General features: G+C 37.5%; 1 protein-coding gene across 18 annotated transcripts in view; it reads right to left on the reverse strand.

Moving 5' to 3' along the window:
- nav3 (neuron navigator 3) overlaps positions 1–26,219 on the reverse strand; it is a 330,354-nt gene that overhangs the window by 36,393 nt on the left and 267,742 nt on the right. For all 18 annotated transcript variants that reach the window (XM_077234164.1, XM_077234163.1, XM_077234165.1 and 15 more), the window contains 3 exons: positions 17,835–17,943; positions 10,860–11,228; positions 9,561–9,692 (listed from right to left, as the gene is read on the reverse strand). In XM_077234164.1, coding sequence (XP_077090279.1) covers positions 9,561–9,692; positions 10,860–11,228; positions 17,835–17,943 — 610 coding nt within the window. The remainder of the gene's footprint in view (positions 1–9,560; positions 9,693–10,859; positions 11,229–17,834; positions 17,944–26,219) is intronic.

The raw sequence follows: 26,219 nt of genomic DNA on the forward strand, positions 1-26,219 counted from the left end.
GCATAATATATCTTTGAAAAAAGTATCTTTACCTGTTAAAAGTCCAAGTTAAATTAATTAAAGGACTGAATTATGGAGGAGGCAGCAGACTACCACCTTTATTGGGACCATACAACAAGATTTCATTGTGATTCAGCATAGTTTTTATAACAACAGTCAACAGAAACAATGCTGCTAGCAGGATAAAGACCCCAGAGAGCTGCCCTAAAAGCTTGCCCATATGGATTGAATATTTTATTCTTTTCTGTGCTGTCATATCTGTGATGCGACTGACGGTCAGACCATGTCCTTAGACACCGGTCCATTTATGACAGCAATACTAGTCAAAACGCCTACACTTGAATCGCTTGTATACGTAAAACATGTTTCATGACTGTTGATTTTAGCACCTGTGATTGGTAGGCAGAATATCTTTCATGGATTGTTGTTTTTCAATTAAAACGCCTCACAATATGAGTGGCGGCATTCGCTTGACTTTCACTCGATGTTCAGTGCAAACGTCCATTCAAGCATACAGTAATATTCTCATGCAATATTCAGTGTTGAAAGAATCATGAAACAATAACACTCAATAAAGCCAGATTTTGCATCCTACGTGGATCAAAACAAATCAATTTCTTTATAACTAGCTGTGTCTATTGGTCTGTTAAATATGTTTCATGCTGTGGCTTAATTATGGCAAAGCAACAAATTTCCAGAGGAAATTAACCATTGTCTTTATGGTTGCATAACAGTCCAATATGTAGCAACCTCAACTGAGTCCATTCAAATGCAGTTTTTTTAAGAACATGTAGCCATCAGCCATTCATTTTCTTATTTCTTCAAGTTAAACCCAAACACTTAAGTACAAGAATTCAAAGATTAGCATAAGAAGTCTGAAGGCCACAAAACCATGCAAATTATATTTATGTCTTTCATTGCAAAGAAAATCATTTACAGAAACAATCTGCTATCCAAAGGTCCCCAAAGGGAAACATTACAACAATTAGCAGTCTGTGAATGTTGACACTTATATAAAGACACAACATAAAGAATGATAGCATTTAACCCAGTAAAACTTATCTACATACATTTGTAATGAAAACGAAGTATTCTGTACTAACCTAATATCTAAAGCCTTAGCTGTATATTAAAACAAATGGTGACCAGCCTGTTAGAGTCACCAACATACCAAACTATGTCCCAAAACCAGTGAATGATGACTCCCGAGTGAGCTAAAAGGGTGAACACTAACTCACCACCCTGCGATTGATGCTGTCTGGCTTTCTGCAAGCTGCCCGTGTCATGCTGTAGCTCCAGGGGAGGAAGAAAAAGCAGAGAGGGAAAAAAAGGAGGGGAAGAAGATGGAGGAAGAATGAAACCCACCTGCTTGGTTGCGAAACACGGGCTGGAGGGAAGAGAGCGACATCTCGCCACTTCTTACAGCTCCACCCCAACCCCCACACCTCACCCCTCCCCAGGGTCCATCATGCACTCTGAGAAATGCTTCAGACATCCTCAACCAACTGGGGCGTTGCCAGAAGACACAGACTCCAATCAAAGTCAGAGTCAGGGTCAAACTTGAAGTTGCATGCTGGGTAACACAAGGGAAATGATGCCCAATGACCTTTATGTGCTGAACCTTTGGAAACTAGACATATCTGACTCATATTAATACATCCTTAATGTTCTTGATTAAATAAATGCATAGTGGCCTTAAAAGATGAGTCATTCAAAGTAAAAAAGAAAGAAAAAAAGAAAGTGAAATATACTTCAGCTGTTGTATTTGTACAGCTTAATCAAATCAGTTTGAATAAAATGACCTTGTGGAGGCAGAGTATGACAATGCCATCTTTTATGAAAGCAGGGACAGTCAAACATTACTCCACTGGCTTGAGTGAAAAAAAAAATTTGTGTTTGACTTCTGCATTGCAGAGGAAACCGACAACCAGCCGCCACTGAAATCTGCAGAACTGAGCTGCAGATAGACCCCTTTACTTCTGGAAATCAATACACTGGCACCACTGAGAGATGTAGAGGCTCTATTTGTCTATGTCTGCTCAAACAGACAAACCCACAATCACAAAGGCATTCAACTGCATTCTTCATTGAATGACATAAAATGTGTGGAAAGGACAGGTGATGAACATAATGAGGGTGGTGATTGTGAGAATCACCCACTCACTCACTCACTCACTCACTCAGGGTTTCCATGTTTTATGGGGACATTCCATAGACAAAATAATTTTTATACTGTACAAACTGTATATTCTATCAGCTAACCCTAAACTTACCCATCACATACATTTAATAAAAAATAAAAAAACATCACTTAGTATGATTTATAAGTTGTTTTACTCATGGGGACCAAAAAATGTCCCCACAAAGTCAAGGATTTTGGATTTTGCTATCTTTGTGACACACACTCAGTATATGAAAATGTGTAAATGTGAATTATTAACAATTATTGTGAATTAGTAATCTAAATGAGTAAATGAGTATAAATGAGAATATAACTTAAACTGTAGGAGTCCTTCGCAAGAGGATCTTCATATTTAGGAACTTTGGCATCGAGATGTTTGAAAACCCTTGAGTTAGGCATTATATAATGTAGTAATGTAGGCCTGTCTGGACACTAATGAAACCTCTTGTTTGTTTATGCGGACAGTGTTTCTGTTTACATCCCCAGGGCAATGCTCAATCCTAATGCTCCATTACTTACTGACTTTGAGCAGTGTTTGTCACTAGCAGAGTATTCCTATTAAATCCATTATCTGAACAGATGCACACTGTCTGCATGAAGAAGTCAGTATGGATCCTAAAAACTCAGAGATTCTACAATCTGAGGAAGAATGGCTTAATTCTTTTATCATTTGTTCTAGAAAAACATGCCAATTGTTTAGGCATAGATGGAGTAGCAATGGCTCACTCAACCATGCTCCTGTATTGATCAGGACCAGCACATCAGAAACATCTAATGGTGTTAAAAATGACCATGTCAGAGCTGCCAAATTTGATTCATATCTAATTTCCAACGCTGTACAAAGGCAATATACTTCTACGTAGAATTGACTCACAATTGATTCCAGTGGAGTTTGCGGTTAGCATGTTGTGAAGCTAAATTTATCCATAGCGACATATAAATAAGGAAGTACAAAAATACACAGTACACATACATATTGTGTGAAATAGTCCATTTGTAAACATCCTGAAAAATTTGTATTCACACTTTTCAGTTCTAAATGAAATTTAAGTTTGTAATAAACAGTGGATTACAAATCTTAAAAGCTGGCATAATTTTGCCTAAAAGTGCTGTCTAGGTTGGCAACTCACTAAGTTTTGAAGAAGAGCTAATGTGACCACATCAAGTTTAAAGGCGTATTCACATAAATAACGATAACTATAAAGATAACTATAACAATAAATATACTAGCGTCCACACCAACACGTGATAACATACTGTTTATGATAAGTGCACTAAAGTTGTTGTCTGCTGTTTTAAATGTTTATGCTCTTTTAAATCAGGATGGATTTTGATTGGCTGTCAATGTCTCAAAGTGATTCCAACTATATTGTTTCTCTGTGCCGTTACATGTATAGTTGTGGCGTGGAATCTGCTATTCTTTTGCATTTAGCCTTAAGTCCTACAGCAACTTAAATTTAAAAAAAAACGTAAAGGACAAAAAGGAATAGTGAAATACTGAGGTAGCACTCTTCTTGACTCTGGCTTGAAGTTCAAAACTTAAAAGTGCCGAACAACAAAATCAGTATCTGAGCAGCTTTCTCTATTTAGTTACTATTTAACATCCCTGTGGAGTTAGAAGAGAGGAGATTTACATAGGCACACCAACTACCTTTGTATATTGCAAATGAGGATGGATTAGTCAGAAAATACTCAAGAGTTATTAACCTGTTACTATTGAGGAAAGAGACCATGTTGGTTGACCTCAAACTGTCTAGAGTCAGATTATGGTGGATTTGGTGGACTTTGATGGATGGTTTGACTGCAGCAGGAAGGAAACACAACCCAGAAGGCTGGCAGGGGGTCTGAGTATGGGGAGTCATGACGTGGGATATTGTCGGATATTGCAAAGTGTTACTGGAGATTTCAAATACAGAGACAAACATACGCCCGAAAAAGGGTATCAAAAGCACCTATCAACTTTTTAATCAGCAATTGATCTCTTTCATAAAATTAAACACACCTTATATAGTTGATGTATTTTCTTCGAATGCCAATAAATGTTTTTGACCCATGTTTTGAAAAACTTATTTTAGCTAAACTTGGTCATCAGCTGGATTCTGAAGGTGAAAATATTACCAATCCATCATATGAATTTTTTAATCAAAACAGGCTAAATCTCCAGCTTGATAGAATGGACTACTAACACTGAGCTTTGTGTCACATTTTTGTTTTTGAAAAAGTAAAACTTTTTTCCAGTTAGGTATATTTTCGATGTGCTCCAGGTACCTAGTTGACTAAACGCCATTCAGAATGAATGTCCACAAGAAGATTTCAAATGTAATTTTCTGGACATTCATAATTTTCCAAACTCAATGGAACATTTTTATTTGCAATCCTTTTTCATCACTCAAATTAATTAAATGTGAACAGGTAATGAACTATGATCAGTAAGAGAAAAACACTGTTAAATGAGAATAAAAGCACTGGACTGCAGCAGGTTAGAGGAGAAATATATTTTTTCTCCACTAATCAAAATATATTTATAGGAACATCTCAGCAGGTTGAAGATAATTCATGTTAACACACAGAGAACATGATTCATTGTTTTAATCAAGGGTCAGCCATAAAACGCAGTAATATTCTGCGTTCTCATGAGTAACCATCTGTATTGTATGTAGGTGCGCTGAATGCTGTTACCGGAAATTCCCGAGTAGTAATAAGAACGCGGAAATAGTTGTGCAAGTAGTCCATTACATTTGACAGAAGACAGTAAACAAGCAATGCATCTTGTGCATAAAACAACACAAAAAAATCATTTAGCACAATCAATGCAGTCCAATTCATGAACAAGAATCAGTCAAAAAGACTCAAAAAATTGCATCAGATCAACTTAGGTATGACTTACTGTATCAGAGCAGTTTCTGAACTATCTGATAGTATATTTGTAATAAAAGAGGGGTTTAAACATACAAAAAAATTCCTTTTTAATTTAATAGTGAAGAATCAATAATGAGATAAAGAAGCAGCTTTTGGGAACAGGGCAAGAATAGTCATCCATATGAAGCGGGCAAATTAATTTCAATTAGTGAGTGATTTCCTGCACCAAATGAGATGGTAAGGTGACCATCTATAACCTGAAAGAACTCCATGACTCCATTTTACTGTGATGAATGAAGGCGCATGTCTTCAAATACTAAATCAGTCACAAAACCTCTTCTGTCTAACAGGAATCTTTGTCAATGACTGTAAAATCAAATGACTACAAAATCCTCCCGCTGTTTACCACAGAATAACAAAACCACAGATCATTTAAGCATCAGTCCTTCAAACACACACAAACCCTTTGCTCTCAGTCCCTTCTCTCGAATAAACACAAACCAATCCCCAAAGCATTCCTTTCAAGTACAAAAATGCCGAGCAAGCTGTCATAAGCAGCCAACCTCTTTCTCTGAGTCTGAAAGTGAAGGGTTTTACTTATTCATGTCTGCGCGCCGTTGTACGGGTCCTGCTTTCTCAACCACAGAGCTGTGCCTCATCTATGTTGCATGATGGGTGTATTTATAGCCAAAGACTTTTAGCAACCATTGGATTAATTGCATGGCAACTGATTTTCAGACATCACCACAATGAGACGCATATAACTTTTTTTCAGACAAGCAATACATTCCAATAACATTCAGCCTGCAATGGCTTTATGACAGTAAAGTGACCCGTTTCATGCAAGTCAACACAGTCTTTTGTCTTTTTAATGAATATTATTACAGGATTACTAAAAACAACACTGTGAGATTAAGTAGCAGCAGTAGCTCACTTTTGTACTTCAGACCAGATTTCTACGAAGCAAAATTATTGCCATTATACGGGAGACGTGTTGCTGTTGGCCGGGCTGCATCGCTGCTTATTCAGCAGTCGGGGTTTTAAAAGGGCAACAGCAGATTGAAATAATCTCATTTTCCCCAGCCTGAGGGATTCAAACTGAGCTACACGCCACAGCAGGAGAGAGAGGGAGTGAGCTTTGTTTAAATGCCCAAATCTCAGCAGCCACACTCTTTGAGGTACTACACACAGATGGCCGCTCAAAGCATATGACAGCCCCAATTACGCTACTACACACTGCCAATACGCAAACACGCTACTGATGGGCTTTTTTATTCAAATAGATGAAAGTTAGTGAGCTTCCAGCATGTGAAGCAATGATATTAGTTGCTAATATCAGTTGCATACGTCGACAATTCAACCTTTGCCTTGGTGCTCGTGTAGGCAATGCTTGTTCAAGTCTGAAACAAGACATAACTCCTTTAAATGTTGCTAATATTGCAAAATAATATCCATTGTTCACGTTTGGGGAAAACCCCAAACTTAAAATTAATTGTATATTTTCAAGGATAATTTAAAATGTTGCAAGAAATTGCAAATTGCATCCGTGCATGCAAAAATTTTGATAATATAATGTAATATAGTGTAATGTAATATAGATAGATAGATTAAGGGTCTGTTCAAATCCCAAACCCATGATCCTTAGGAACTCTACTGATATATATTAAAAACAACATATATTTTCACATCATTTTTATTAATTAACAGTATTATTCAGATTTCTGCAGCCAAAATCAGAGTGATGGGTTTAGCTGTATAGATTTTAAGTTCATTGCAAGGAAGAGTCAGAGACGGACAAAAACGGCATTAAGCAGCAACTGTAATGAGTCCCTCTGGAACCTCCTTGCTCTCTCCACCCTATAACATCACATCGCACAGAGAACAAGCGCACAGGGATCATGTTTATCTTCCCAATTAGAGCTGGTAATTGGTCAGGGAGTCAGGGGTCGGTGAAATACTAACCATAAAACACACAGGCACTGACTACTAAACATTCAATAATCATTCAGAGCAATAGAATATGTGAGCTGCAATTAAAATAAAATGCTTAGAGAGTGAAAGCTATACGAAATTGAGAGAAAGAGAGAGAATAATTTTCCAGTGCCAATCCAGAGTAGCAGGGGCCCTGAGCTGACAGTTTTTCTCAATCACATCCCCTCTGGACAGGTAGGGTTCATTAGTTTGGGGACCGAGGTTCAGTCTGGGGACCTTAAGCACAGCTGATCCTTATCCACAGAGTGACTGACTGTTACCGGAGGCAAGACTAAAATACAGTGACTCCCTGAGGCTTGAGACTGTGCTGTTGTACTGAATTTTTGGTTGTGAAAAACACTTGACACTGATGAGGAAAGGAAACAGCTTAAATGCTAAGACAATTCCAAACCAAGAAGCAGATGCTGTAGTCTCAGGCCATATTGTTTATTGTGCATGTAAATAAATATATATATTTTTTTTTACATCAGGGGTTTTCATTGAAAATATATTGAAGGAACCACTTTTGAGGAACTACTAGGAACAAGTTAACATATTGTTTAGCACACCTATATTTAATTTAGTTCTCAGAATTAAATACGACTTTACATATACAACCCTAAACGACTTGTAAGAGATCTACTATTCTGCTATTCTCATTTACAAACATGAGAGTTGCCCATCCAAAACGTATATGTTTATATATATATATATATATATATATATATATATATATATATATATATATATATATATATATATATATATATATATATATAGTTTAATCACCATTCTATATTAATGCTCTGCACACACACATACATCACTCACACATAGAGATCACTCACACACAGAGGTCGGAGATTGCGATGCGCACACACAGAAGCATTCAGGAGCACAGAAATGTATCAATGCTGCCACACGACTTTTGACAATAAAAGTCTATAGTGAATCGCTACATTATATTTTTCAGCAAAAGTAAAATAACATTTTAGTAACATTGCTCTTTTTGAAGAAAATAAACTCGTAGCTTCAGGTTGTGAGAGTAGAGAGATGCTGAAGACACAGGTAATTCACACACGCATCTCTCTCTCTCTCTCTCTCTCTCTCTCTCTCTCTCTCTCTCTCTCTCTCTCTCTCTTTAAATCAATATTAATTCAAAGAAATGCAATAATTAATTCTTTAAAATAAATGTAATGTTACCACGCTACTTTATCTCTGTGTCTGATTCAAACTTGGCAGAATGCTAGATTAACGAACAGTAACTGATGGAAATAACTGCTATTTTTATCCTTCTGGTCAAAAATTGCGCAGCAAAAATAATAACAGCTTTAACTTGTCAGTGCAGGCAAATGACCGGATAATTAAAGCAGGATAATTAAAGGCTATGTGTCGGGTGGTTCTTTGCCTCCACATCGTGCATTAAAATCGTTTTATGCACATCTAGCCATGGATTATCCCTTACTTATATTTTTGTTATAATATATGTCAGAATATATTATATTGGAAGCAGACAGCTCAAGCACCGGGCACTCGTCACGGGCAGAAGAAGCCGCAGCGCGGGCTTCTGCACCATGAGCGAGCGTTATAGAATCCGCAGATGACGAACGAGAAAGTGCCTCGGCAGTCTCGTTCGGTTCAAATTTGAACATTGCACGTTTTAAACAGGACATGCATTAGCTGAATAAACGTTAGCCAATACAAACATATTTATAGAAAATAGTTGACAATGAATAGACAGGAGTCCAATAATAGCAAAACGAATCACTTATTCTAAAAAGAATATCAAGTATATAAGTTTAGATGAATCCGAAATATGGGGCTGTGTTAACAGTAAAACGTCTGTCTTTTACCAATTTTAAAAACACGGATGGATAATACAAAATGCTTTCTGACATTGTATATATATATATATATATATATATTTTTTTTTTTTTTTACTTTTTTAATACATTATATAGTAATAAAAAGGCTAAATAATTTAAATCTGCTTGACGGCAGACAAGATGTAGGTTTTGATGTGATTGGCAGGCCGCTATGATACCATCTGGACCTCATCAGTTAGAATCATTCCCAGTCATTAATATCTGCAGTCATCCAGCATAAAGGCAGGAAGCAGCTCATTGATCAAAGAAAAGTGGTATCAGGTCCGTCAATCGCTGAATCTCTTTCATCACCTGATCTGAACTCTGCTTAAGTCCTCAAAGTTACGGTGAAGGAGGCCAGCAATGTAATGAACGTTTTGCCAATTTTCCGCAGTTACGGAAAATGTCACACGTTCATTTAAATCTTGTCAGAACTTCTTACTTTCTTAAATGAGCTTTCCCCTCAACCAGTCAGCACTTGGGTGATTCATAGCCTGTCAGAGACCTCAAATGTGTGGAAATCCACTATCTCTACTGTTAAATCACACAGTACCACTCAGTATTGTGAATGCACACATTTAGAATATTACAGAAAACGTCTAAAACACTTCCCATAATCAATCAGGAAATACATTTATTGGTGAATGATTACAATTTGTTTGATTCATAACAGGAAGTCTTACCTGTCTTCCCCTTGCATCTCTTTGACTCCTTTTTGAATGACTTCTCGAGTTGGCGTCATCTCAGGTGGGCGACCAACATTTCGAGAGTAAAGGTCGACGTTCCGAGAGTAAAGACCTCCGTCTGTGTGATACCTTAATGGTTAAACAACAAATGCACAGTGTACTATTACCTGTGAGCGTTTGTCAGGGTGTGTCATAAGTGAGGTTAATTTTTCATCATTTACTCAACTTTGTTGCTAGATTTGACAATGTTATTGGTTCTTGCAAGTTTATGCAGACGCACAAATGATATTTGAGAGTTATGACAAAGGGATTGTCAGTGAATGAGGATTTAAATTTTAGTTTCTCACACAAAGTTGTCGTTTGATCTTGGAAGATTTCGGATATAGTGAATGAGCTTTATTAAAGTTTTTTGTCATTTCTGAAGCTTGACATCAGCTTTTAACTTGCAGTATGTAATGCTTTTTGATGAGAATCAGTTAATTAAATATATGCCATAGATCAGCGTTAACGTTCCGATAATTAGTGTAGTGTAGTACTTCAGATACACTGTTTGCAGGTTTGAGCTTTATTGTGTTTAGTATCCCAAATCCATTGCTTTCATACGAGTTTCTTCAGGTACATGGTACATACTTTGGTTCCCGTGTGAGTCAGTCTTTTATAGACTTCATTTCTAGTGTTATTTTTCTCACTTCATCTATTCATCAGCATAGAGACAGCAAGGGCAGAAGCAATAGTGCATCACACAGTGATGTATACGTGACCCTGAGCTATTCCTCCAAACATTCCATATTCCTCCAGACATATGATGGTGTATGAGTGTTTCTCACCCATATAAGGATATTGAGAAACAGCTGTACTCCCTCTTTTCTTTGATGGAATGAACATAAATGTTATAAATCGATCATATTTTTTAAAACAGCCTTCTGTTTATGAACCTTGCATACAGCAACAGAAAAAGTGATCGATTGTTCGACTGGTCTGCTTAAACTATGAGAATATCATTGTTTAGTTTATGTATGGAGAAAAAAATAATCAATCTTGAAAACAGTCGTGCTGCTTAATATTTTTGTGGAAACCGTGATGCAGTTTTTCCAGGATTTTTTGATGAATAGCAAGAACATTTATTTGAAATAGATATCAAATAACATTAAATGTCTTTACTGTCACTTTTGATAGTTTTTTTTTATCCTTGTAGAGTATCAATTAAGCATTAATTTCATGAAAAACAACCACACAAGGTGCCGTTTCTTCATGGTTTGTTATCCAATATGGTATCTAATTTTCATAGTTTCTTACCCACTGATATCGTCTGAATGTACATTCTTGGCGAGTATGTCCCCATCACTCCCGTATCCGGTCACGTCCACCTCAGGCCCCGCCTCAGAAACCCCACCTTTCTCTCCCGGCTCTGACCCTCGAACCCCTGAGGCCGCCGCTCTCCTCAGGGGGGCAGTGTATAACAACCTCGATGAGTCACCATAGCGACCAGTGGTGCCAGCACTGGATCTGGGCGGGGTGAAGCTAGGAGCATCGCCGGCCTGAAGACGTGGATTGGACCCTTGGGCGAGACGCCAAGACATGGGGGAAGAACGGCTCGAGAGGGCGGGGAGGCCACGACCGTTCACTTCTGTAGTTACCGTGGTGTCGAATGTTGTCTCAAGGGTACTACAAAGAAAAAGATGAGGAAGAGAAGGAGATTAGAGGAGAGATTTTGGGGACTGCAGACGTATTTGGGTAATTAGATCAATATCCTGATTCTGGAACAGCTGACTTGCCATTTAAAGGCATAAATATCTAACACCTGTGCCAAGGTGAGGAGTTCGCTTGACAGTTTGAGGACCAATCTATACCAATGTACTGCAATGCAGCACTGTTTCTAAAGTAAAGTTTGGATTTTAAAATATCCACCTACTCTCTTGAATATGTGAATGGTGCAAAAAACTTTGGCTGACTTAGACAAATAAGGTGATTTGCTCCACAACTATTGTGCCTATGAGGAAAGATGGCAGATTTCAAATGACACATGTTCAAAAGTTCAGGGTTGGTAAGATTTTTTATGTTTTTTTAAAGAAGTCTCTTTTGCTCACTCAGCCAGATTTCTTAGATCAAAAAATGTGAAATAATATTATGATTTAAAAGAATAGTTTTCTATTTAAATATATTTTAAAATGTAATTTATTCCTGTGATGGCAAAGTTGAATTTTCAGCATCATTACTCCTGTCTTCGGTGTCACATGATCCTTCAGAAATCATTCTAATATAATGATTTGCTGCTCAAGAAGCATTTCTTAATATTATCAGCGGTTGTTTTTGTGGAAACCGTGCTTTCTTTTTCAGGATTCTTCAATAAATAGAAGGTTAAAAAAGAACAGCATTTATTTGAAATAGAACTCTTTTGCAACCTTATAAATATCTTTACTGCCACTTTTCATCAATTTAATGCACCCTCATGAGTAAAAGTATAAATTTTTTTTTAAAAGTCTGAGTGCCCCAAACCTTTAAATAGTAGTAAATACTAGGAGAGCAAATGCCATTGAGGAGATTACACTTCACCTTTATTGTTTCCAATACTTTCATACTTTGAGTCTACCCTGTGTTAGTACCACTGTAGATAGATGTTATCAGATAGTAATACCATTCTGCATTGACTTTGATCCTTCATTATCATATTCATATTGTGTAAAGTGGTATTTTTATGGAACTCCAAGGTGACCATGTTACATCTTTAAAACCCCAAACAACATTGTACAGTATTACTACTGTAAATGCCCCAAAAAGGGTTTTATTATGGTACCATTTCTAAAAACCAAAAGGCAAAAAAAAAAAAAAAAACATGGCAGTGCTATTATCATTAATGAAGGCTAAAACATACTTGTTGTTGCTAAATACAGCAATAACTAGTGTGATTTGGAAAACTGATAATAATAAATAGCTAATAATATATGAGGTATTAGTCAATTATTTTAGTTTATTTCCAGTTTTACCAATAATTTGTTTTTATTTCAGCGATTCCAAAACAAACTAAAATAAAAATTGCTATGAATTATTTATGAGTTTTTGGAAAAACAATATATTGTACTGATTTTTTAATTTATAACCTGCTATTATTAAACATGAATATAGCCGATAGATAGATAGATGGATTAACTAGAGTTATTGAGTGTGTCACATACAGGAATGCTGAAACAAAGCTTAAGTTACGTACAGTATAACTGGCTTTTTTCTTTTGAGTTTAGAGACAGACAGACAGACAGACAGACAGACAGACAGACAGACAGACAGACAGACAGACAGACAGATAGATAGATAGATAGATAGATAGATAGATAGATAGATAGATAGATAGATAGATAGATAGATAGATAGAAAAAAACATATCTAAACCAAACTGTTAGGAACAAGAGTTTTATATTAGAGTCTCTCTCCACAGCAGGTCTTCTATCTGTAGGTTGTGAGTGTTCAGCGTGGTGTGAAGGACCCAGCTGAAGCAGAAAGATTGCCAATGTGGTTGTGCTTGATTTCTGCTCTCCATAAAATGGAAGCTATTCTCATCTTTCATGTCTAATCCACTTCAACTAGCATCAGCCCATCAACAAGCGTGTTACCCGCGAGCACAACTTCAGTCTAACCTCCTGACCTTTGTTAAGTGCTCTATGTATGTCTTTGACTGTGTGAATATAAATGTGTGAACTGATGTGTGTATAGGTGTCTCCACACGTTCACAAGCTTGTTGAAGCGGGAACATGTGAGAAAACAGCATATGGACAGATGATCAAATGCAGACGCCCATGATGACACACCCGTCATACAAGAAGACTGTCTTGCAACAGCTCTCTCTAGTGGTGAGACAATTACATTACCGACATATTTTCAATTTCTAGTGTACATTTTCAGGTTCTATTCAATTTTAGATTACACATAAATATTTATCATTAAATATAAAAATTCATGAATATGAAATAGCTTGTTTAAACAATGTCTACAAGCATAAACCCCAAAAAAATTCCCAATAAAATGACAGTTATTCGCATGAAGGGACAACAGCAGGGGGTCAATAACGAGTGTCACTTAACAAATAAGTCATCAGCGCCAAGGCGACGTTGTCATGACTACAGCACCGGCATATTAATATCCTCTCCATCAAAGTCCACTCAAAACGAATCTCATTAGTTGTTAGCCAGCATGTAAGCAGGTTAACAACATCCTTCGAAAGATACACTTTCATGTACTGTGAAAAAGCAAACTAGAGTAGTATTAGTAGACCAAAGATACATGTATTGATTTGTATGGACAAATCCAAGGGTCTAATTCACAGAAACAGTGTTCCCGCCTAGTGTTATTCTGGTTTGCTGTGGAATATTTAAAACCAGCATTAAGTGTGTGGACGCTCTTGTTATGAAATACACCAGAGACTTGTGACTCAGCAGCAATGAAGGGTGGATACCAAGCCAGTGATGGTCACGCTCATGGCTGACTGGTGTTTTTGTATAGATGGGAAACAAACACGTACATATTTGAACAGTATTATTGAATTTCACAGTCAGAACACATTAGGTCTGTTTATTGGGTTGTTGTTTTTGGTGCAAATATGTAAACAAGACCAATACAAATGAGAAGCATGTATGTACAAATACACAAGCAAAAAAAAAAAAAAAAAAAAACAGAAAAGGGGCCTTGACTTGGTAGTACTGACCAAAAAAGAAGAATTTATGCAGGAGGAGGGCAGGGATACTTCAAGTTTTGCAGTTCATATTTCTTTTTTAACTACTGTGGTACTTTATAATAAGGTTCGAATTGACAACATGAATTTAGGCATTAGATATCCTGAACTAACAATTAACATTTTTACAGCATTTATTAATCTACAGTAAATGCATGTGCCTGTATAATACATCAACTATATGGCCACTTATACCAGTATTGTCTTTATCAACTAAAACTATTAAAAATAATTTGGGGTAATTGAAATAAAGCTGAAATAAAATAAAATATAAATATTTAATTGAAAAATAAACTTAAAAAATGAAATAAATAAGTGTAAACTGAAAAAAGGGGAAAAACATGCTGTTTTCGAGTATTAAACTAAGTTTTCTTTCACGTCTTATTGTGCTTAAACTCTCAAATACACACGTTATGTCAAAAACACACAAAGTTCACAAAAAACAAAAAAGCTTTCACAGTCAATTACGTCTGTAAACGTAACATCTAGTAAATAAATTGCATGTGTATTTTAGATCTGTGTATTAAAGTGAATGCAGCATCATATACAGCACCTAGTGCTATATTTGCTGTTAATATGAATCAAACAACAAAGAAAAACAGAAAATCACTCATTGCTCTTGACTGAATAACTTTAGTAGCTTTAATAATTACACATTTCTTACATGAATGCTGCTGTTTAATGCACTGGCGAGGAGAAAAACATGGCGGACTGTGTACAGCTCACTCAGGGCGGGGTCTATGCTAATATGGCAGAGTCCGTCAGCAGTCGTGGGCGGGGCCTAAACAATGTGACGTCACATTGCATAGAAACTGCAAATGGCTTATTCTTAAACACTGCTTAGGATTTATGGGTATTAAAAAAAAAAAGAGGAGTGAGTGGATTTTTACCATTATAGGGTGGTTGTGTACCCACTGACAACACACATTTATGTTCAAACACCATGTAATAATGATTTTTTCATAATAGGTCCCCTTTAAAATAATGCTAATTGAACATTAATAACTACTATAATAGTATATAAATAATTTAAAAATAAAACTGATTTATATAATTCAAAATATTTAAAAAATAAATTAATACACGCTGTCAAAATATTGTTCATTGTTAGTTCATCACACCTAATGTTAATTGATTAAATTTTATTGTAAATTATTCCCATAATCAAGAAGCAAAACATACGAATATGGAAATACCATCATCATCACTGACTGGTGTGCAGTGACAGGCTTTTTGGTCATTTTAAAGTCAATTTATTCACTGGCCTCTGGTCACCCAGTTTTTTCTAAAAGTGGCAGCCGAACTGTGTAATGTGAGCATCCCTGCAGTACAGTACACGTGTACTACTCCCAATAGTGTTGAACAAAGAACCCTGACCAACTAAGAAACAATGACTTCTCTTTTAGTCTACAAATCCAAGCCAATAGGAAGTGTACGAGCTGAGGTTTATGGCTCGCTAAGAACATAAATCATGAATCTCGAGTTAGTGAATGTGACTGTATGCAGCACATTTCGGCAGGTTGCTCTGTCTAATCTATTGATCTCCCGAATCACCCTCTGGCCAAGTCACCAGCATTTATCTTCCTCTCTGATGTCACTCCTCATGACAGCTGACAGTTCCTCTATATATATTCCTGATGTCTCGTCTTCTCGACAACCCCGGTCTCTTAGCAACATGCTACCGCTACTGGGTAAGGGTAAGACTGCAGCATTATTCTGAGTCTGACATCCTCCTCTGCTATGCCTTGAACGAGCGCAAGAAATCAAATGGCTTGATGAAATGGAAACACAATTATAAAAGCTACCGGTGATAAAAGTGCTAGAGCTTATTTCAACATCCTCTTACATCAGGAAGTATAATCAAGCATGCTTGCTAATTAACAGAAGCTGATCTGAAATCTTTTGACAGTTTTTTATCAATTCATAATGCACGTTTTAGTAAATTTAAGGCAAACTGTGTAAAATACGCAATAAATTAATTTCAGCAGTTTTATGTAGCCTAGATCTTATTTGTTATTATTGCATTGCATTAAAATATACAATGGTGTCCAAAATTCTGAGACTACAATGAAAATCTGGGATAATGTTTTCACATAGTGTACATACATTTATATGACATAATCTGCCTATACAGTATCTTGTTCAGAGTTTCCATCAAATAAATCCCCATGAAGTCTAGATGGGATTTTCATTTTCTTTGAGATGCTGTATTGACCTTGAAGATCCCAAACTCATATACTGAGGATTTTTTTAACATCAATCAATACAATATTTAAGTTCTGAGAACCTTCCGAACACAAACACAGGTTCAGATCAATAGAGCTTTGTGGCGTTCCCAGCACTGCAGTGAATACGTGTGTGCAGGTGTTTCTGAAAGAACATGTGTACTCTATACTCTTCCAGACTGTATACCAATCATATGTTACTGTATGTTTAGAGATGAATGGAAGTCAATTCCAAAAGCTCCTGCGAGATGTATGATGTTTGATGGAATCCAGATTGTGGGTCAATGTCTATATTCGACAGGTCAAATTCCTGACGACCGAACGATGTCACAATGGAGAAAATGGAGCTCTTCCCTACAATTAGCTGGGTCGCTATCTTTCCATCTTTGCAAGTCTGTTGTTTCTATTGAGTCTGTTGTCTTGCCCTGAATTACTCTGTTCAGTTTGTCACAGTGATTAATAGTTTTTTCCTCATCTTCATTCATCGAGTACACAGCCTGATAGCTGTGCATCAACAACATATACATCTGAGCATTATGAACTCCATACAAAGAAAGGTTGGAGTTTTTTGATTCATGGGCTCTTTACTGGTTTACGGTGAGGGAGTGTGAGGAAGTGTCTATCACCTTTTTGGCTCCTTTGAGAAGCAATGTGCTGTGAAAAAAAACAAAAAGGCCAAGCATTGATTTCCAAAGAAGATGCTCCCCATGAGGGAAAGAGAGAGAAAGGGCCAACACCATCTGTCATGTCAGAGCGCTGCCTCTGAACCACTTTCCTGTGAAATTACGTTCCTATTGTGAGTGAGATAGAGAGAGAGTCGCAGAAATAGGCCATCCCAGAGCCGGACAAATGTGGTTACGCTTAAGTATTTTCTTCAGTAATTGGGTGTTTGGGAATTTGGGTCTTACAGGCAATATGGTTTTAATAAATGATTAACTCGACAAAAATAGAGAGCATTTTTCATTTCACAATGAGATTGGTGAGCGTCTTTGTTAGCAAAGATGTTGGCACATTGAGGGTTTGCATTGTTTGTGAGTGCCAAACTGAGCTCTATCTTTAAAGAAATTAAATTGGCAAAAGAGATCCAATTTTTCAAAAGTGCAGCTGTCACTTTTTGGAACTAATGAACTTACTTTTATTACGTTTTACTCAACTGATATATACATATATGCATATACATATACATATATATATATATATATTATATATATATATATATATATAAGGCTCATTGCAAAAAGCTTCCCAAGTAAGACCATACTGGTCCACCAGCTTTACCACCAATATTTTGAATGATGAACTAACCATTGATGAACTAACACTCACCTGTGGCTTATTTGCGTCCCACGTAAACTGGACATGGTTTCTTCAAGATTCTGTCTCAGATCGGCAATGTTCTTCACTGTGCGCATCCGTCTAGCCTCTGGATCCTCCCCTGGTGGACAAAGAAAAGAAAACATTGGTTATCCTGTTACAGACGTTTGCTAGTAAATAGTCTGGAAGGCAAAACAGACTCGGCATATGAACCAGTAAAACATGCTGTGGCCAGCGGTTAGTGAGAGGAGGCTGTCTGCTCTTGCATGTCAACTTAGATGCTGAAGTTATAGCTTGCTGTGCAGCTGATGGGATAAAGGGACAGATTTCACGGTCATCACTTTTCCGAGGAGCACAGAGTAATCCATGCGCTATGACACCACTTCTTAACCCCTAAGCTAGGCTCAAAGTTTGGCTGGAGCATGATTTGCCTATAAAGCAGAAATCTGTCAAATTCGAACAGACCGAGTCATTTTACTGCACATATTTTCATCCTCATTTTCTGGACAGAAGTGAAGAAAATTCATCATGAACTCAATAGAGGTGTACATTTTAAATGGTCTCAGTGGTTTAAATTATTTTAATCTTTTCCCCCAAAAAGATTCTTTCAGATTCATTCACTGATTCATTCAGTGAACCTTTTCTGCATGTTACAACCTTATTGTTATTGACCAAAGAGTGTCTTTTCGTGTGTTGTGAATGCGTCATTGAATTATCTCTCAACCGATTCATAAATAAATTAACTAAAAGAGACTCCAGTGAGACTGTTTAAACATAAGGGTTTTCCCCACTAATGTCAACAAAGCATATATACACTCACCTAAAGATTATTAGGAACACTATACTAATACTGTGTTTGACCCCCTTTCACCTTCAGAACTGCCTTAATTCTACATGGCATTGATTCAACAAGGTGCTGAAAGCATTCTTTAGAAATGTTGGCCCATATTGATAGGATAGCATCTTGCAGTTGATGGAGATTTGTGGGATGCACATCTAGGGCACAAAGCTCCCGTTCCACCACATCCCAAAGATGCTCTATTGGGTTGAGATCTGGTGACTGTGGGGGCCATTTTAGTACAGTGAACTCATAGTCATGTTCAAGAAACCAATTTGAAATAATTCAAGCTTTGTGACATGGTGCATTATCCTGCTAGAAGTAGCCATCAGAGGATGGGTACATGGTGGCCATAAAGGGATGGACATTGTCAGAAACAATGCTCAGGTAGGCCGTGGCATTTAAACGATGCCCAATTGGCACTAAGGGGCCTAAAGTGTGCCAAGAAAACATCCCCCATACCATTACACCACCACCACCAGCCTACACAGTGGTAACAAGGCATGATGGATCCATGGTCTCATTCTGTTACGCCAAATTCTGACTCTACCATCTGAATGTCTCAACAGAAATCGAGACTCATCAGACCAGGCAACATTTTTACAGTCTTCAACTGTCCAATTTTGGTGAGCTCTTGCAAATTGTAGCCTCTTTTTCCTATTTGTAGTGGAGATGAGTGGTACCCGGTGGGGTCTTCTGCTGTTGTAGCCCATCCGCCTCAATCGTGTGCGTGTTGTGGCTTCACAAATGCTTTGCTGCATACCTCGGTTGTAATGAGTGGTTATTTCAGTCAAAGTTGCTCTTCTATCAGCTTGAATCAGTGGGCCCATTCTCCTCTGACCTCTAGCATCAACAAGGCATTTTCGCCCACAGGAGTGCCGTATACTGGATGTTTTTCCCTTTTCACACCATTCTTTGTAAACCTTAGAAATGGTTGTGCGTGAAAATCCCAGTAACGGAGCAGATTGTGAAATACTCAGACCGGCCCGTTTGGCACCAACAACCATGCCACGCTCAAAATTGCTTAAATCACCTTTCTTTCCCATTCTGAAATTCAGTTTGGAGTTCAGGAGATTGTCTTGACCAGGACCACACCTCTAAATGCATTGAAGCAACTGCCATGTGATTGATTGATTAGATAATTGCATTGATGAGAAATTGAACAGGTGTTCCGAATAATCCTTTAGGTGAGTGTATATATATATATATATATATATATATATATATATATATATATATATATATATATATATATATATATATATATATATATACAGGTCCTTCTCAAAAAATTTGCATATTGTGATAAAGTTAATTATTTTCCATAATGTAATGATAAAAATTAAACTTTCATATATTTTAGATTCATTGCACACCAACTGAAATATTTCAGGTCTTTTATTGTTTTAATACTGATGATTTTGGCATATAGCTCATGAAAACCCAAAATTCCTATCTCAAAAATTTTTTATATTTCATCCGACCAATAAAAGAAGTGTTTTTAATACAAAAAAAAGTCAACCTTCAAATAATTATGTTCAGTTATGCACTCAATACTTGGTCGGGAATCCTTTTGCAGAAATGACTGCTTCAATGCGGCGTGGCATGGAGGCAATCAGCCTGTGGCACTGCTGAGGTGTTATGGAGGCCCAGGATGCTTCGATAGCGGCCTTAAGCTCATCCAGTTGGGTCTTGCGTCTCTCAACTTTCTCTTCACAATATCCCACAGATTCTCTATGGGGTTCAGGTCAGGAGAGTTGGCAGGCCAATTGAGCACAGTAATACCATGGTCAGTAAACCATTTACCAGTGGTTTTGGCACTGTGAGCAGGTGCCAGGTCGTGCTGAAAAATGAAATCTTCATCTCCATAAAGCTTTTCAGCAGATGGAAGCGTGAAAGGCTCCAAAATCTATTGATAGCTAGCTGCATTGACCCTGCCCTTGATAAAACACAGTGGACTAACACCAGCAGCTGACATGGCACCCCAGACCATCACTGACTGTGGGTACTTGACACTGGACTTCAGGCATTTTGGCATGTCCTTCTCCCCAGTCTTCCTCCAGACTCTGGCACCTTGATTTCCGAATGACATGCAAAATTTGCTTACATCCGAAAAAAGTACTTTGGACCGCTGAGCAACAGTCCAGTGCTGCTTCTCTGTAGCCCAGGTCAGGCGCTTCTGCCGCTGTTTCTGGTTCAAAAGTGGCTTGACCTGGGGAATGCGGCACCTGTAGCCCATTTCCTGCACACGCTTGTGCACGGTGGCTCTGCATGTTTCTACTCCAGACTCAGTCCACTGCTTCCGCAGGTCCCCCAAGGTCTGGAATCGGTCCTTCTCCACAATCTTCCTCAGGGTCCGGTCACCTCTTCTCGTTGTGCAGCGTTTTTTGCCACACTTTTTCTTTACCACAGACTTCTCACTGAGGTGCCTTGATACAGCACTCTGGGAACAGCCTATTTGTTCAGAAATTTCTTTCTGAGTCTTACCCTCTTGCTTGAGGGTGTCAATGATGGCCTTCTGGACAGCAGTCAGGTTGGCAGTCTTACCCATGATTGCGGTTTTGAGTAATGAAACAGGCTGGGAGTTTTTAAAAGCCTCAGGAATCTTTTGCAGGTGTTTAGAGTTAATTAGTTGATTCAGATGATTATGTTAATAGCTCGTTTAGAGAACCTTTTCATGATATGCTAATTTTTTGAGATAGGAATTTTGGGTTTTCATGAGTTGTATGCCAAAATCATCAGTATTAAAACAATAAAAGACCTGAAATATTTCAGTTGGTGTGCAATGAATCTAAAATATATGAAAGTTTAATTTTTATCATTACATTATGGAAAATAATGAACTTTATCACAATATGCAATTTTTTTAGAAGGACCTTATATATATATATATATATATATATATATATATATATATATATATATATATATATATGTATATATATAATACATCAATCATTGTTAAATTGCAAAAACATCATTATGAAGCCAGGAAAAGACATCAAAGGCATTCATGCATTTTACAAGAGAGAAAACTTGAAATATTTTTCATTTGTTGATGGCCACAACACCACTAGAACTCAGACTCTGGATCTGCAGAGGTTCGGTTATGTGCTTCTTTTCCACTGCATTAAACTCATTGAACAAAGACACTCAAAGAGACACTCATACAAGCTGATGGTGGCAGTAGGAGGTCTAACAGCAGGTCTGCATGACTCCCACATCACATCAGAGACCAGCTTATTTGATCCAGTCACGTCTGGCCTTATCACTCTCTGACTGTAAAATACTGTGTCAATGGCATGATCTATGATATAAAAAAACACTAATTAATAATAATAAAACTTTAAAATCTGCTATTATACAGTATATGGTGCACTGATCTTAAGTGTGTTGAAGTTGCAGAAATTCATTGTGACTTTCAATTCAAAGTCATTGTGTGGGCATTTAAAATGAGTTTAAAATCAAAACTGATTGTACTGTATTACTTTCACACTGTCTGGAAAAGTGTTTAGCAAAACTCAGGAAAAATAAAAGGTGACTATCCATGTGAACCATGATGGAACAAATCACATTAAGATTTACACCCAGAACTATTTTCAACAGCCGTTCTCACTTGTCAAACACCTCCAGGTCAAACCTCTTGTGTTATTAAATGCCACCACATATTTTGTTTTAGCATGTCTGTGCTGCTGCTTAGAGAGCTGGACTCTTATACACAGATATTGTCAAATCAATTTTGTTACAATGGCAAACCATCTGACAAACAGAAGCAATCATGTAAGTGAGCCTGACTCAAAAGTCATCTGAGTGGAAGTTCTGTCCGAGAGGATTGAAGACATGATGAGAAGCACAACCACGTATGAGGGTGTCATGACTGATCATCAATACAGAGCCAGAGTGCAAACTTAGAGCGATATGAAAAGATGCATATTCTGCCACAGGAAAGAACTGACGAGATTTCTAAGGATGTAAAGTAACATTCTGGGTTGTAAAGATCAGACACTGTGTGCAAACCAACATATTTCATAAATGAAAAAGCTGACAAGTTGGTATTGAGCAATGGAGCACATGTTTGCATTGGTTGCATTATTATGTTCAAAAAAACAGTTCAAAAAGAATTGAAGGGTTTTGAGATGCATTTTTTAAAAATTCTGTTTTTGATACGGCATCTTAAAAACTAAAAGTTCACGGTGCAAAACACTGCAAGACATCTGTTTTAATGTGCACATAGACCAATATTCCAAAAATATCTTTAACTTTGTTCAAAACTATATTCCTTGCAGCTGACAGTTTGATTTGTTACAAAAGATGAATGTGGCGGTGATGATGTAAAGGGAATGACTTTGAGAGATGCAATGTCTCTGAGACAGATTACCGTATTGACATTCTTGTTACAGTACCATGCTAAAATCCTCTTTCATAGGATGCATCTCAAAGTTCATCCCTTTTAAAGCACACCTCATACATTATTAACTCTCAAACAACTAAACAGAAAAAACAGAACACTAAACCTCACTAATTAAACTAGTAGGGCTGGTCCGAATACCATTTTTTGAGCTTCGAAGCTTCGGTAGTAATGAACATCGAATATTTGAAGCTTCGGCGAGAGGGGGCTGAACATATTCTTTTCACTAATAAAGGCAGGAATCTCTGTGTTGGTCTGTCTTTTTGCATTTTGATTATTTCGAGAACCGTTCATCCAACCGACTTCACAAGGGAGTGCAGTGTTGCATTTGGTGCAATATAGATGGACACGCGAGACGCGACACATTCAGAATTAATAAACTTTTAGTCAGCTACAGAACAGCGCGAGCGGGAAGCAGCGCACCTCACCCAGCGCAGGGTTTATATGCTCCGAGAACGGACACTCCACTATGATATAAAACGCACACACACAGGTCTGTTAAATTAAGCAATACTTTTAAGGTAGTCTAATATTTTTGTGACTAAAAAATTACTGACACAGTAAAGGGTAGATTTAAATAAAGAAAAACGAAATTTAAATAAAGAAAAAAATTAATTTAAATAAAGAAAAACGAAATTTAAATAAAGAAAAATGAAACTTAAATAAAGAAAAAACATAATTTAAATAAAGAAAAATGAAACTTAAATAAAGAAAAAACAAAATTTAAATAAAGAAAAACGAAATTAAGTTAAATTAAAAACGAGATTAATTTAGATTGATAATAACGGGTAAAAGGCTAATACATTTTGTTTCTATTATTCTATTTTCCACAATGTCAAAGCAACGCAGCTTAACCCAAAACACAAGCTCAGGCATGCACTTCGGTCCATACAAACTCCGCTGTTCTGCGCTCTAGCCAGAGAACACTCCCGTTGCAGTTAGGCGTCGGTTCTATTTCTAGCATGCACGCATTTTCCGCGTGGCTCGAGCCGCGCCTGAGACGCGTGTTTCACATAGGCAGTGTGCAAACTCCAACCTGTTAACATGGGAGCTGAAATAAAAACGTACATGCCACACAGCTGAGACGCTCACGCCATGCAGCCAGTGTGTCGCCGGCCTTATTCAAGCGCGAGTGAGAACCGTTTCGCGGGGGATCCCAGGTGTGCAAAAAAACCCAAAAAAAAACCGAATATTCGAATGTCAAATTTTCAAATCGAATACCAACCCACCGAACGAATATTCGAATATTCGAATATTCTGGTCCAGCCCTATAAACTAGTCGACCGTCCTGATCCCTACCGCCCAGGGAGGCATTGCCCTGGAGCACAAACACATACAGAGTCACTGTGAATATATCAGGCCCTCTATTACCCAGAAGGCTTATTTTATAGCACTGTAATGGACCATTCAGCCAAACTGTGTACGGCAAATAAAGTAATTTCTCTTTCCTGCACTACCTCACATATAGAGCAAAGGGCAATTTAAATCCCACACACATATACTGTAGCAGGTGCAAGGTGCATTCTCAATGTATGTGAATCCTGGAAATGAACAAACAATACAAGAGCTTCCTGACTCAGGTATTTGATGATCAAGAGGGCTCTGGGTGGTATAACTGCACTTGTTGCCATCTGGGCGAGCAGACACATTTCTGTAAGCACCATTTGAGCCTGGCAGTGCAAAGGAGGGTGTGAGGACACACCGCTGGCTCTGTCTGATCAGATGTTAGCTGAGAATTTGCTTTGATTTAAGCTCATTGTGCCAGTGTGAAAGCTAACCTCAGAGTCTACAGCTACAAACTGGAATCTTTGCAGATTGCATTGTGCTATTTGTGTTTTGCATAATTCAGAGCTGTGTTGTACCGTATCACTCATTTCAAGGCAAAAAGGGTGACACAGCAGATTTCTGTGCCCTAATAGCAAAGAGTATCGCCAATTAAATATACTGTGGTGTTAAAGGTACAGTAGCAAAAAGCTGCTTAAAGGGACCATGACATGAGAAATCAAATTCGCCTTCATCTTTTGATATATACAGTAAGAGGTCTTTATACCAGTAAAACATCCTGCAAGTTTCATAGTTTAAAACAACCGCCTCATTATAAACAAAGCATATATTTATTTATATATTTAAGCTCTAAAAACAGCTTGTTGTGATATCGGGTGACCTGTGATGTCACACGGGAAAATACATTTGCATATGACTGCCTCCAGTGCAAGACATCGACAAATAGTTATACATCGTCGCACCATAGGCCCCGCCTACAGGCTTTCGGTCGCTTAAGTGCTCACATTTGCATGCACTGGATGTGATCGCTGTGTCACGTCAAAAGCAAATAGAACCGATTATAATCACTGATGTTGTCTAGACTAGATACAGATGTGCATTTAGTTTCTGACAAGCTCAATGCACTTGAGTCTGTCGACAGTACAAATGGAAAAGTGAAAGAACGTTTGATTTGACGCGTCCAGTTTAAACAGCTCATTTGTGTCTCTGTATTGACTTCAGAAGTATCTTAACGTCGGAAACAACTGGATGGTATATTTTAAAGGTGTCCCGGATCGCGTTGAAAGATTATGTTTGTTAGGAGCATTTTGTTTTGTCAGCGAGGCACAGTGTAATGGAGACTTTGCAAAGAAACGGACAGCAGCTGCATCACAAACAGTAAGTAAATGATTTCATAATGCTTTGTCTTTAAATGATGGTTTTATATGGATAATATTTTCAGAACACTAACTCAAATGAAAAACACTTACTCGAGTGGGCGTTGATACCGTTTCCTATGCAATGATGTTAGCCAATAATAACAGTAGCATTTTATGGGATGCATTGGTCAGATTGCTTAGAAAAGAAAATAGCACACCTTACATAAAAAGGTCAAGTAAATGATTTTCAGAGAGAATTTGTAATTTCATGTGAACAATCCCTTTAAGAATTAGCACTAGTAACAGTGACCACTAAAACAAGTAAGAAATAGCTCCTCTAAAACATTTCCTCAGTTAAGTGAAAAATGCTGTGTGAAAGAATGCTGCGACCAGACTGAACTACAGGGAACTGAATTACTTCAATAAGATGAGGTGGTGGGCTTACGAACAAACAGCCCCGTGGTTGGCGGTTAATATTAGATGGGTGAGGAATAAAAGCATGGATCACA

Source organism: Siphateles boraxobius, unplaced genomic scaffold (assembly GCF_051911475.1).
Source record: "Siphateles boraxobius isolate OS27281-9 unplaced genomic scaffold, OSU_SipBor_1 19, whole genome shotgun sequence".
Classification (NCBI taxonomy): domain Eukaryota; kingdom Metazoa; phylum Chordata; class Actinopteri; order Cypriniformes; family Leuciscidae; genus Siphateles; species Siphateles boraxobius.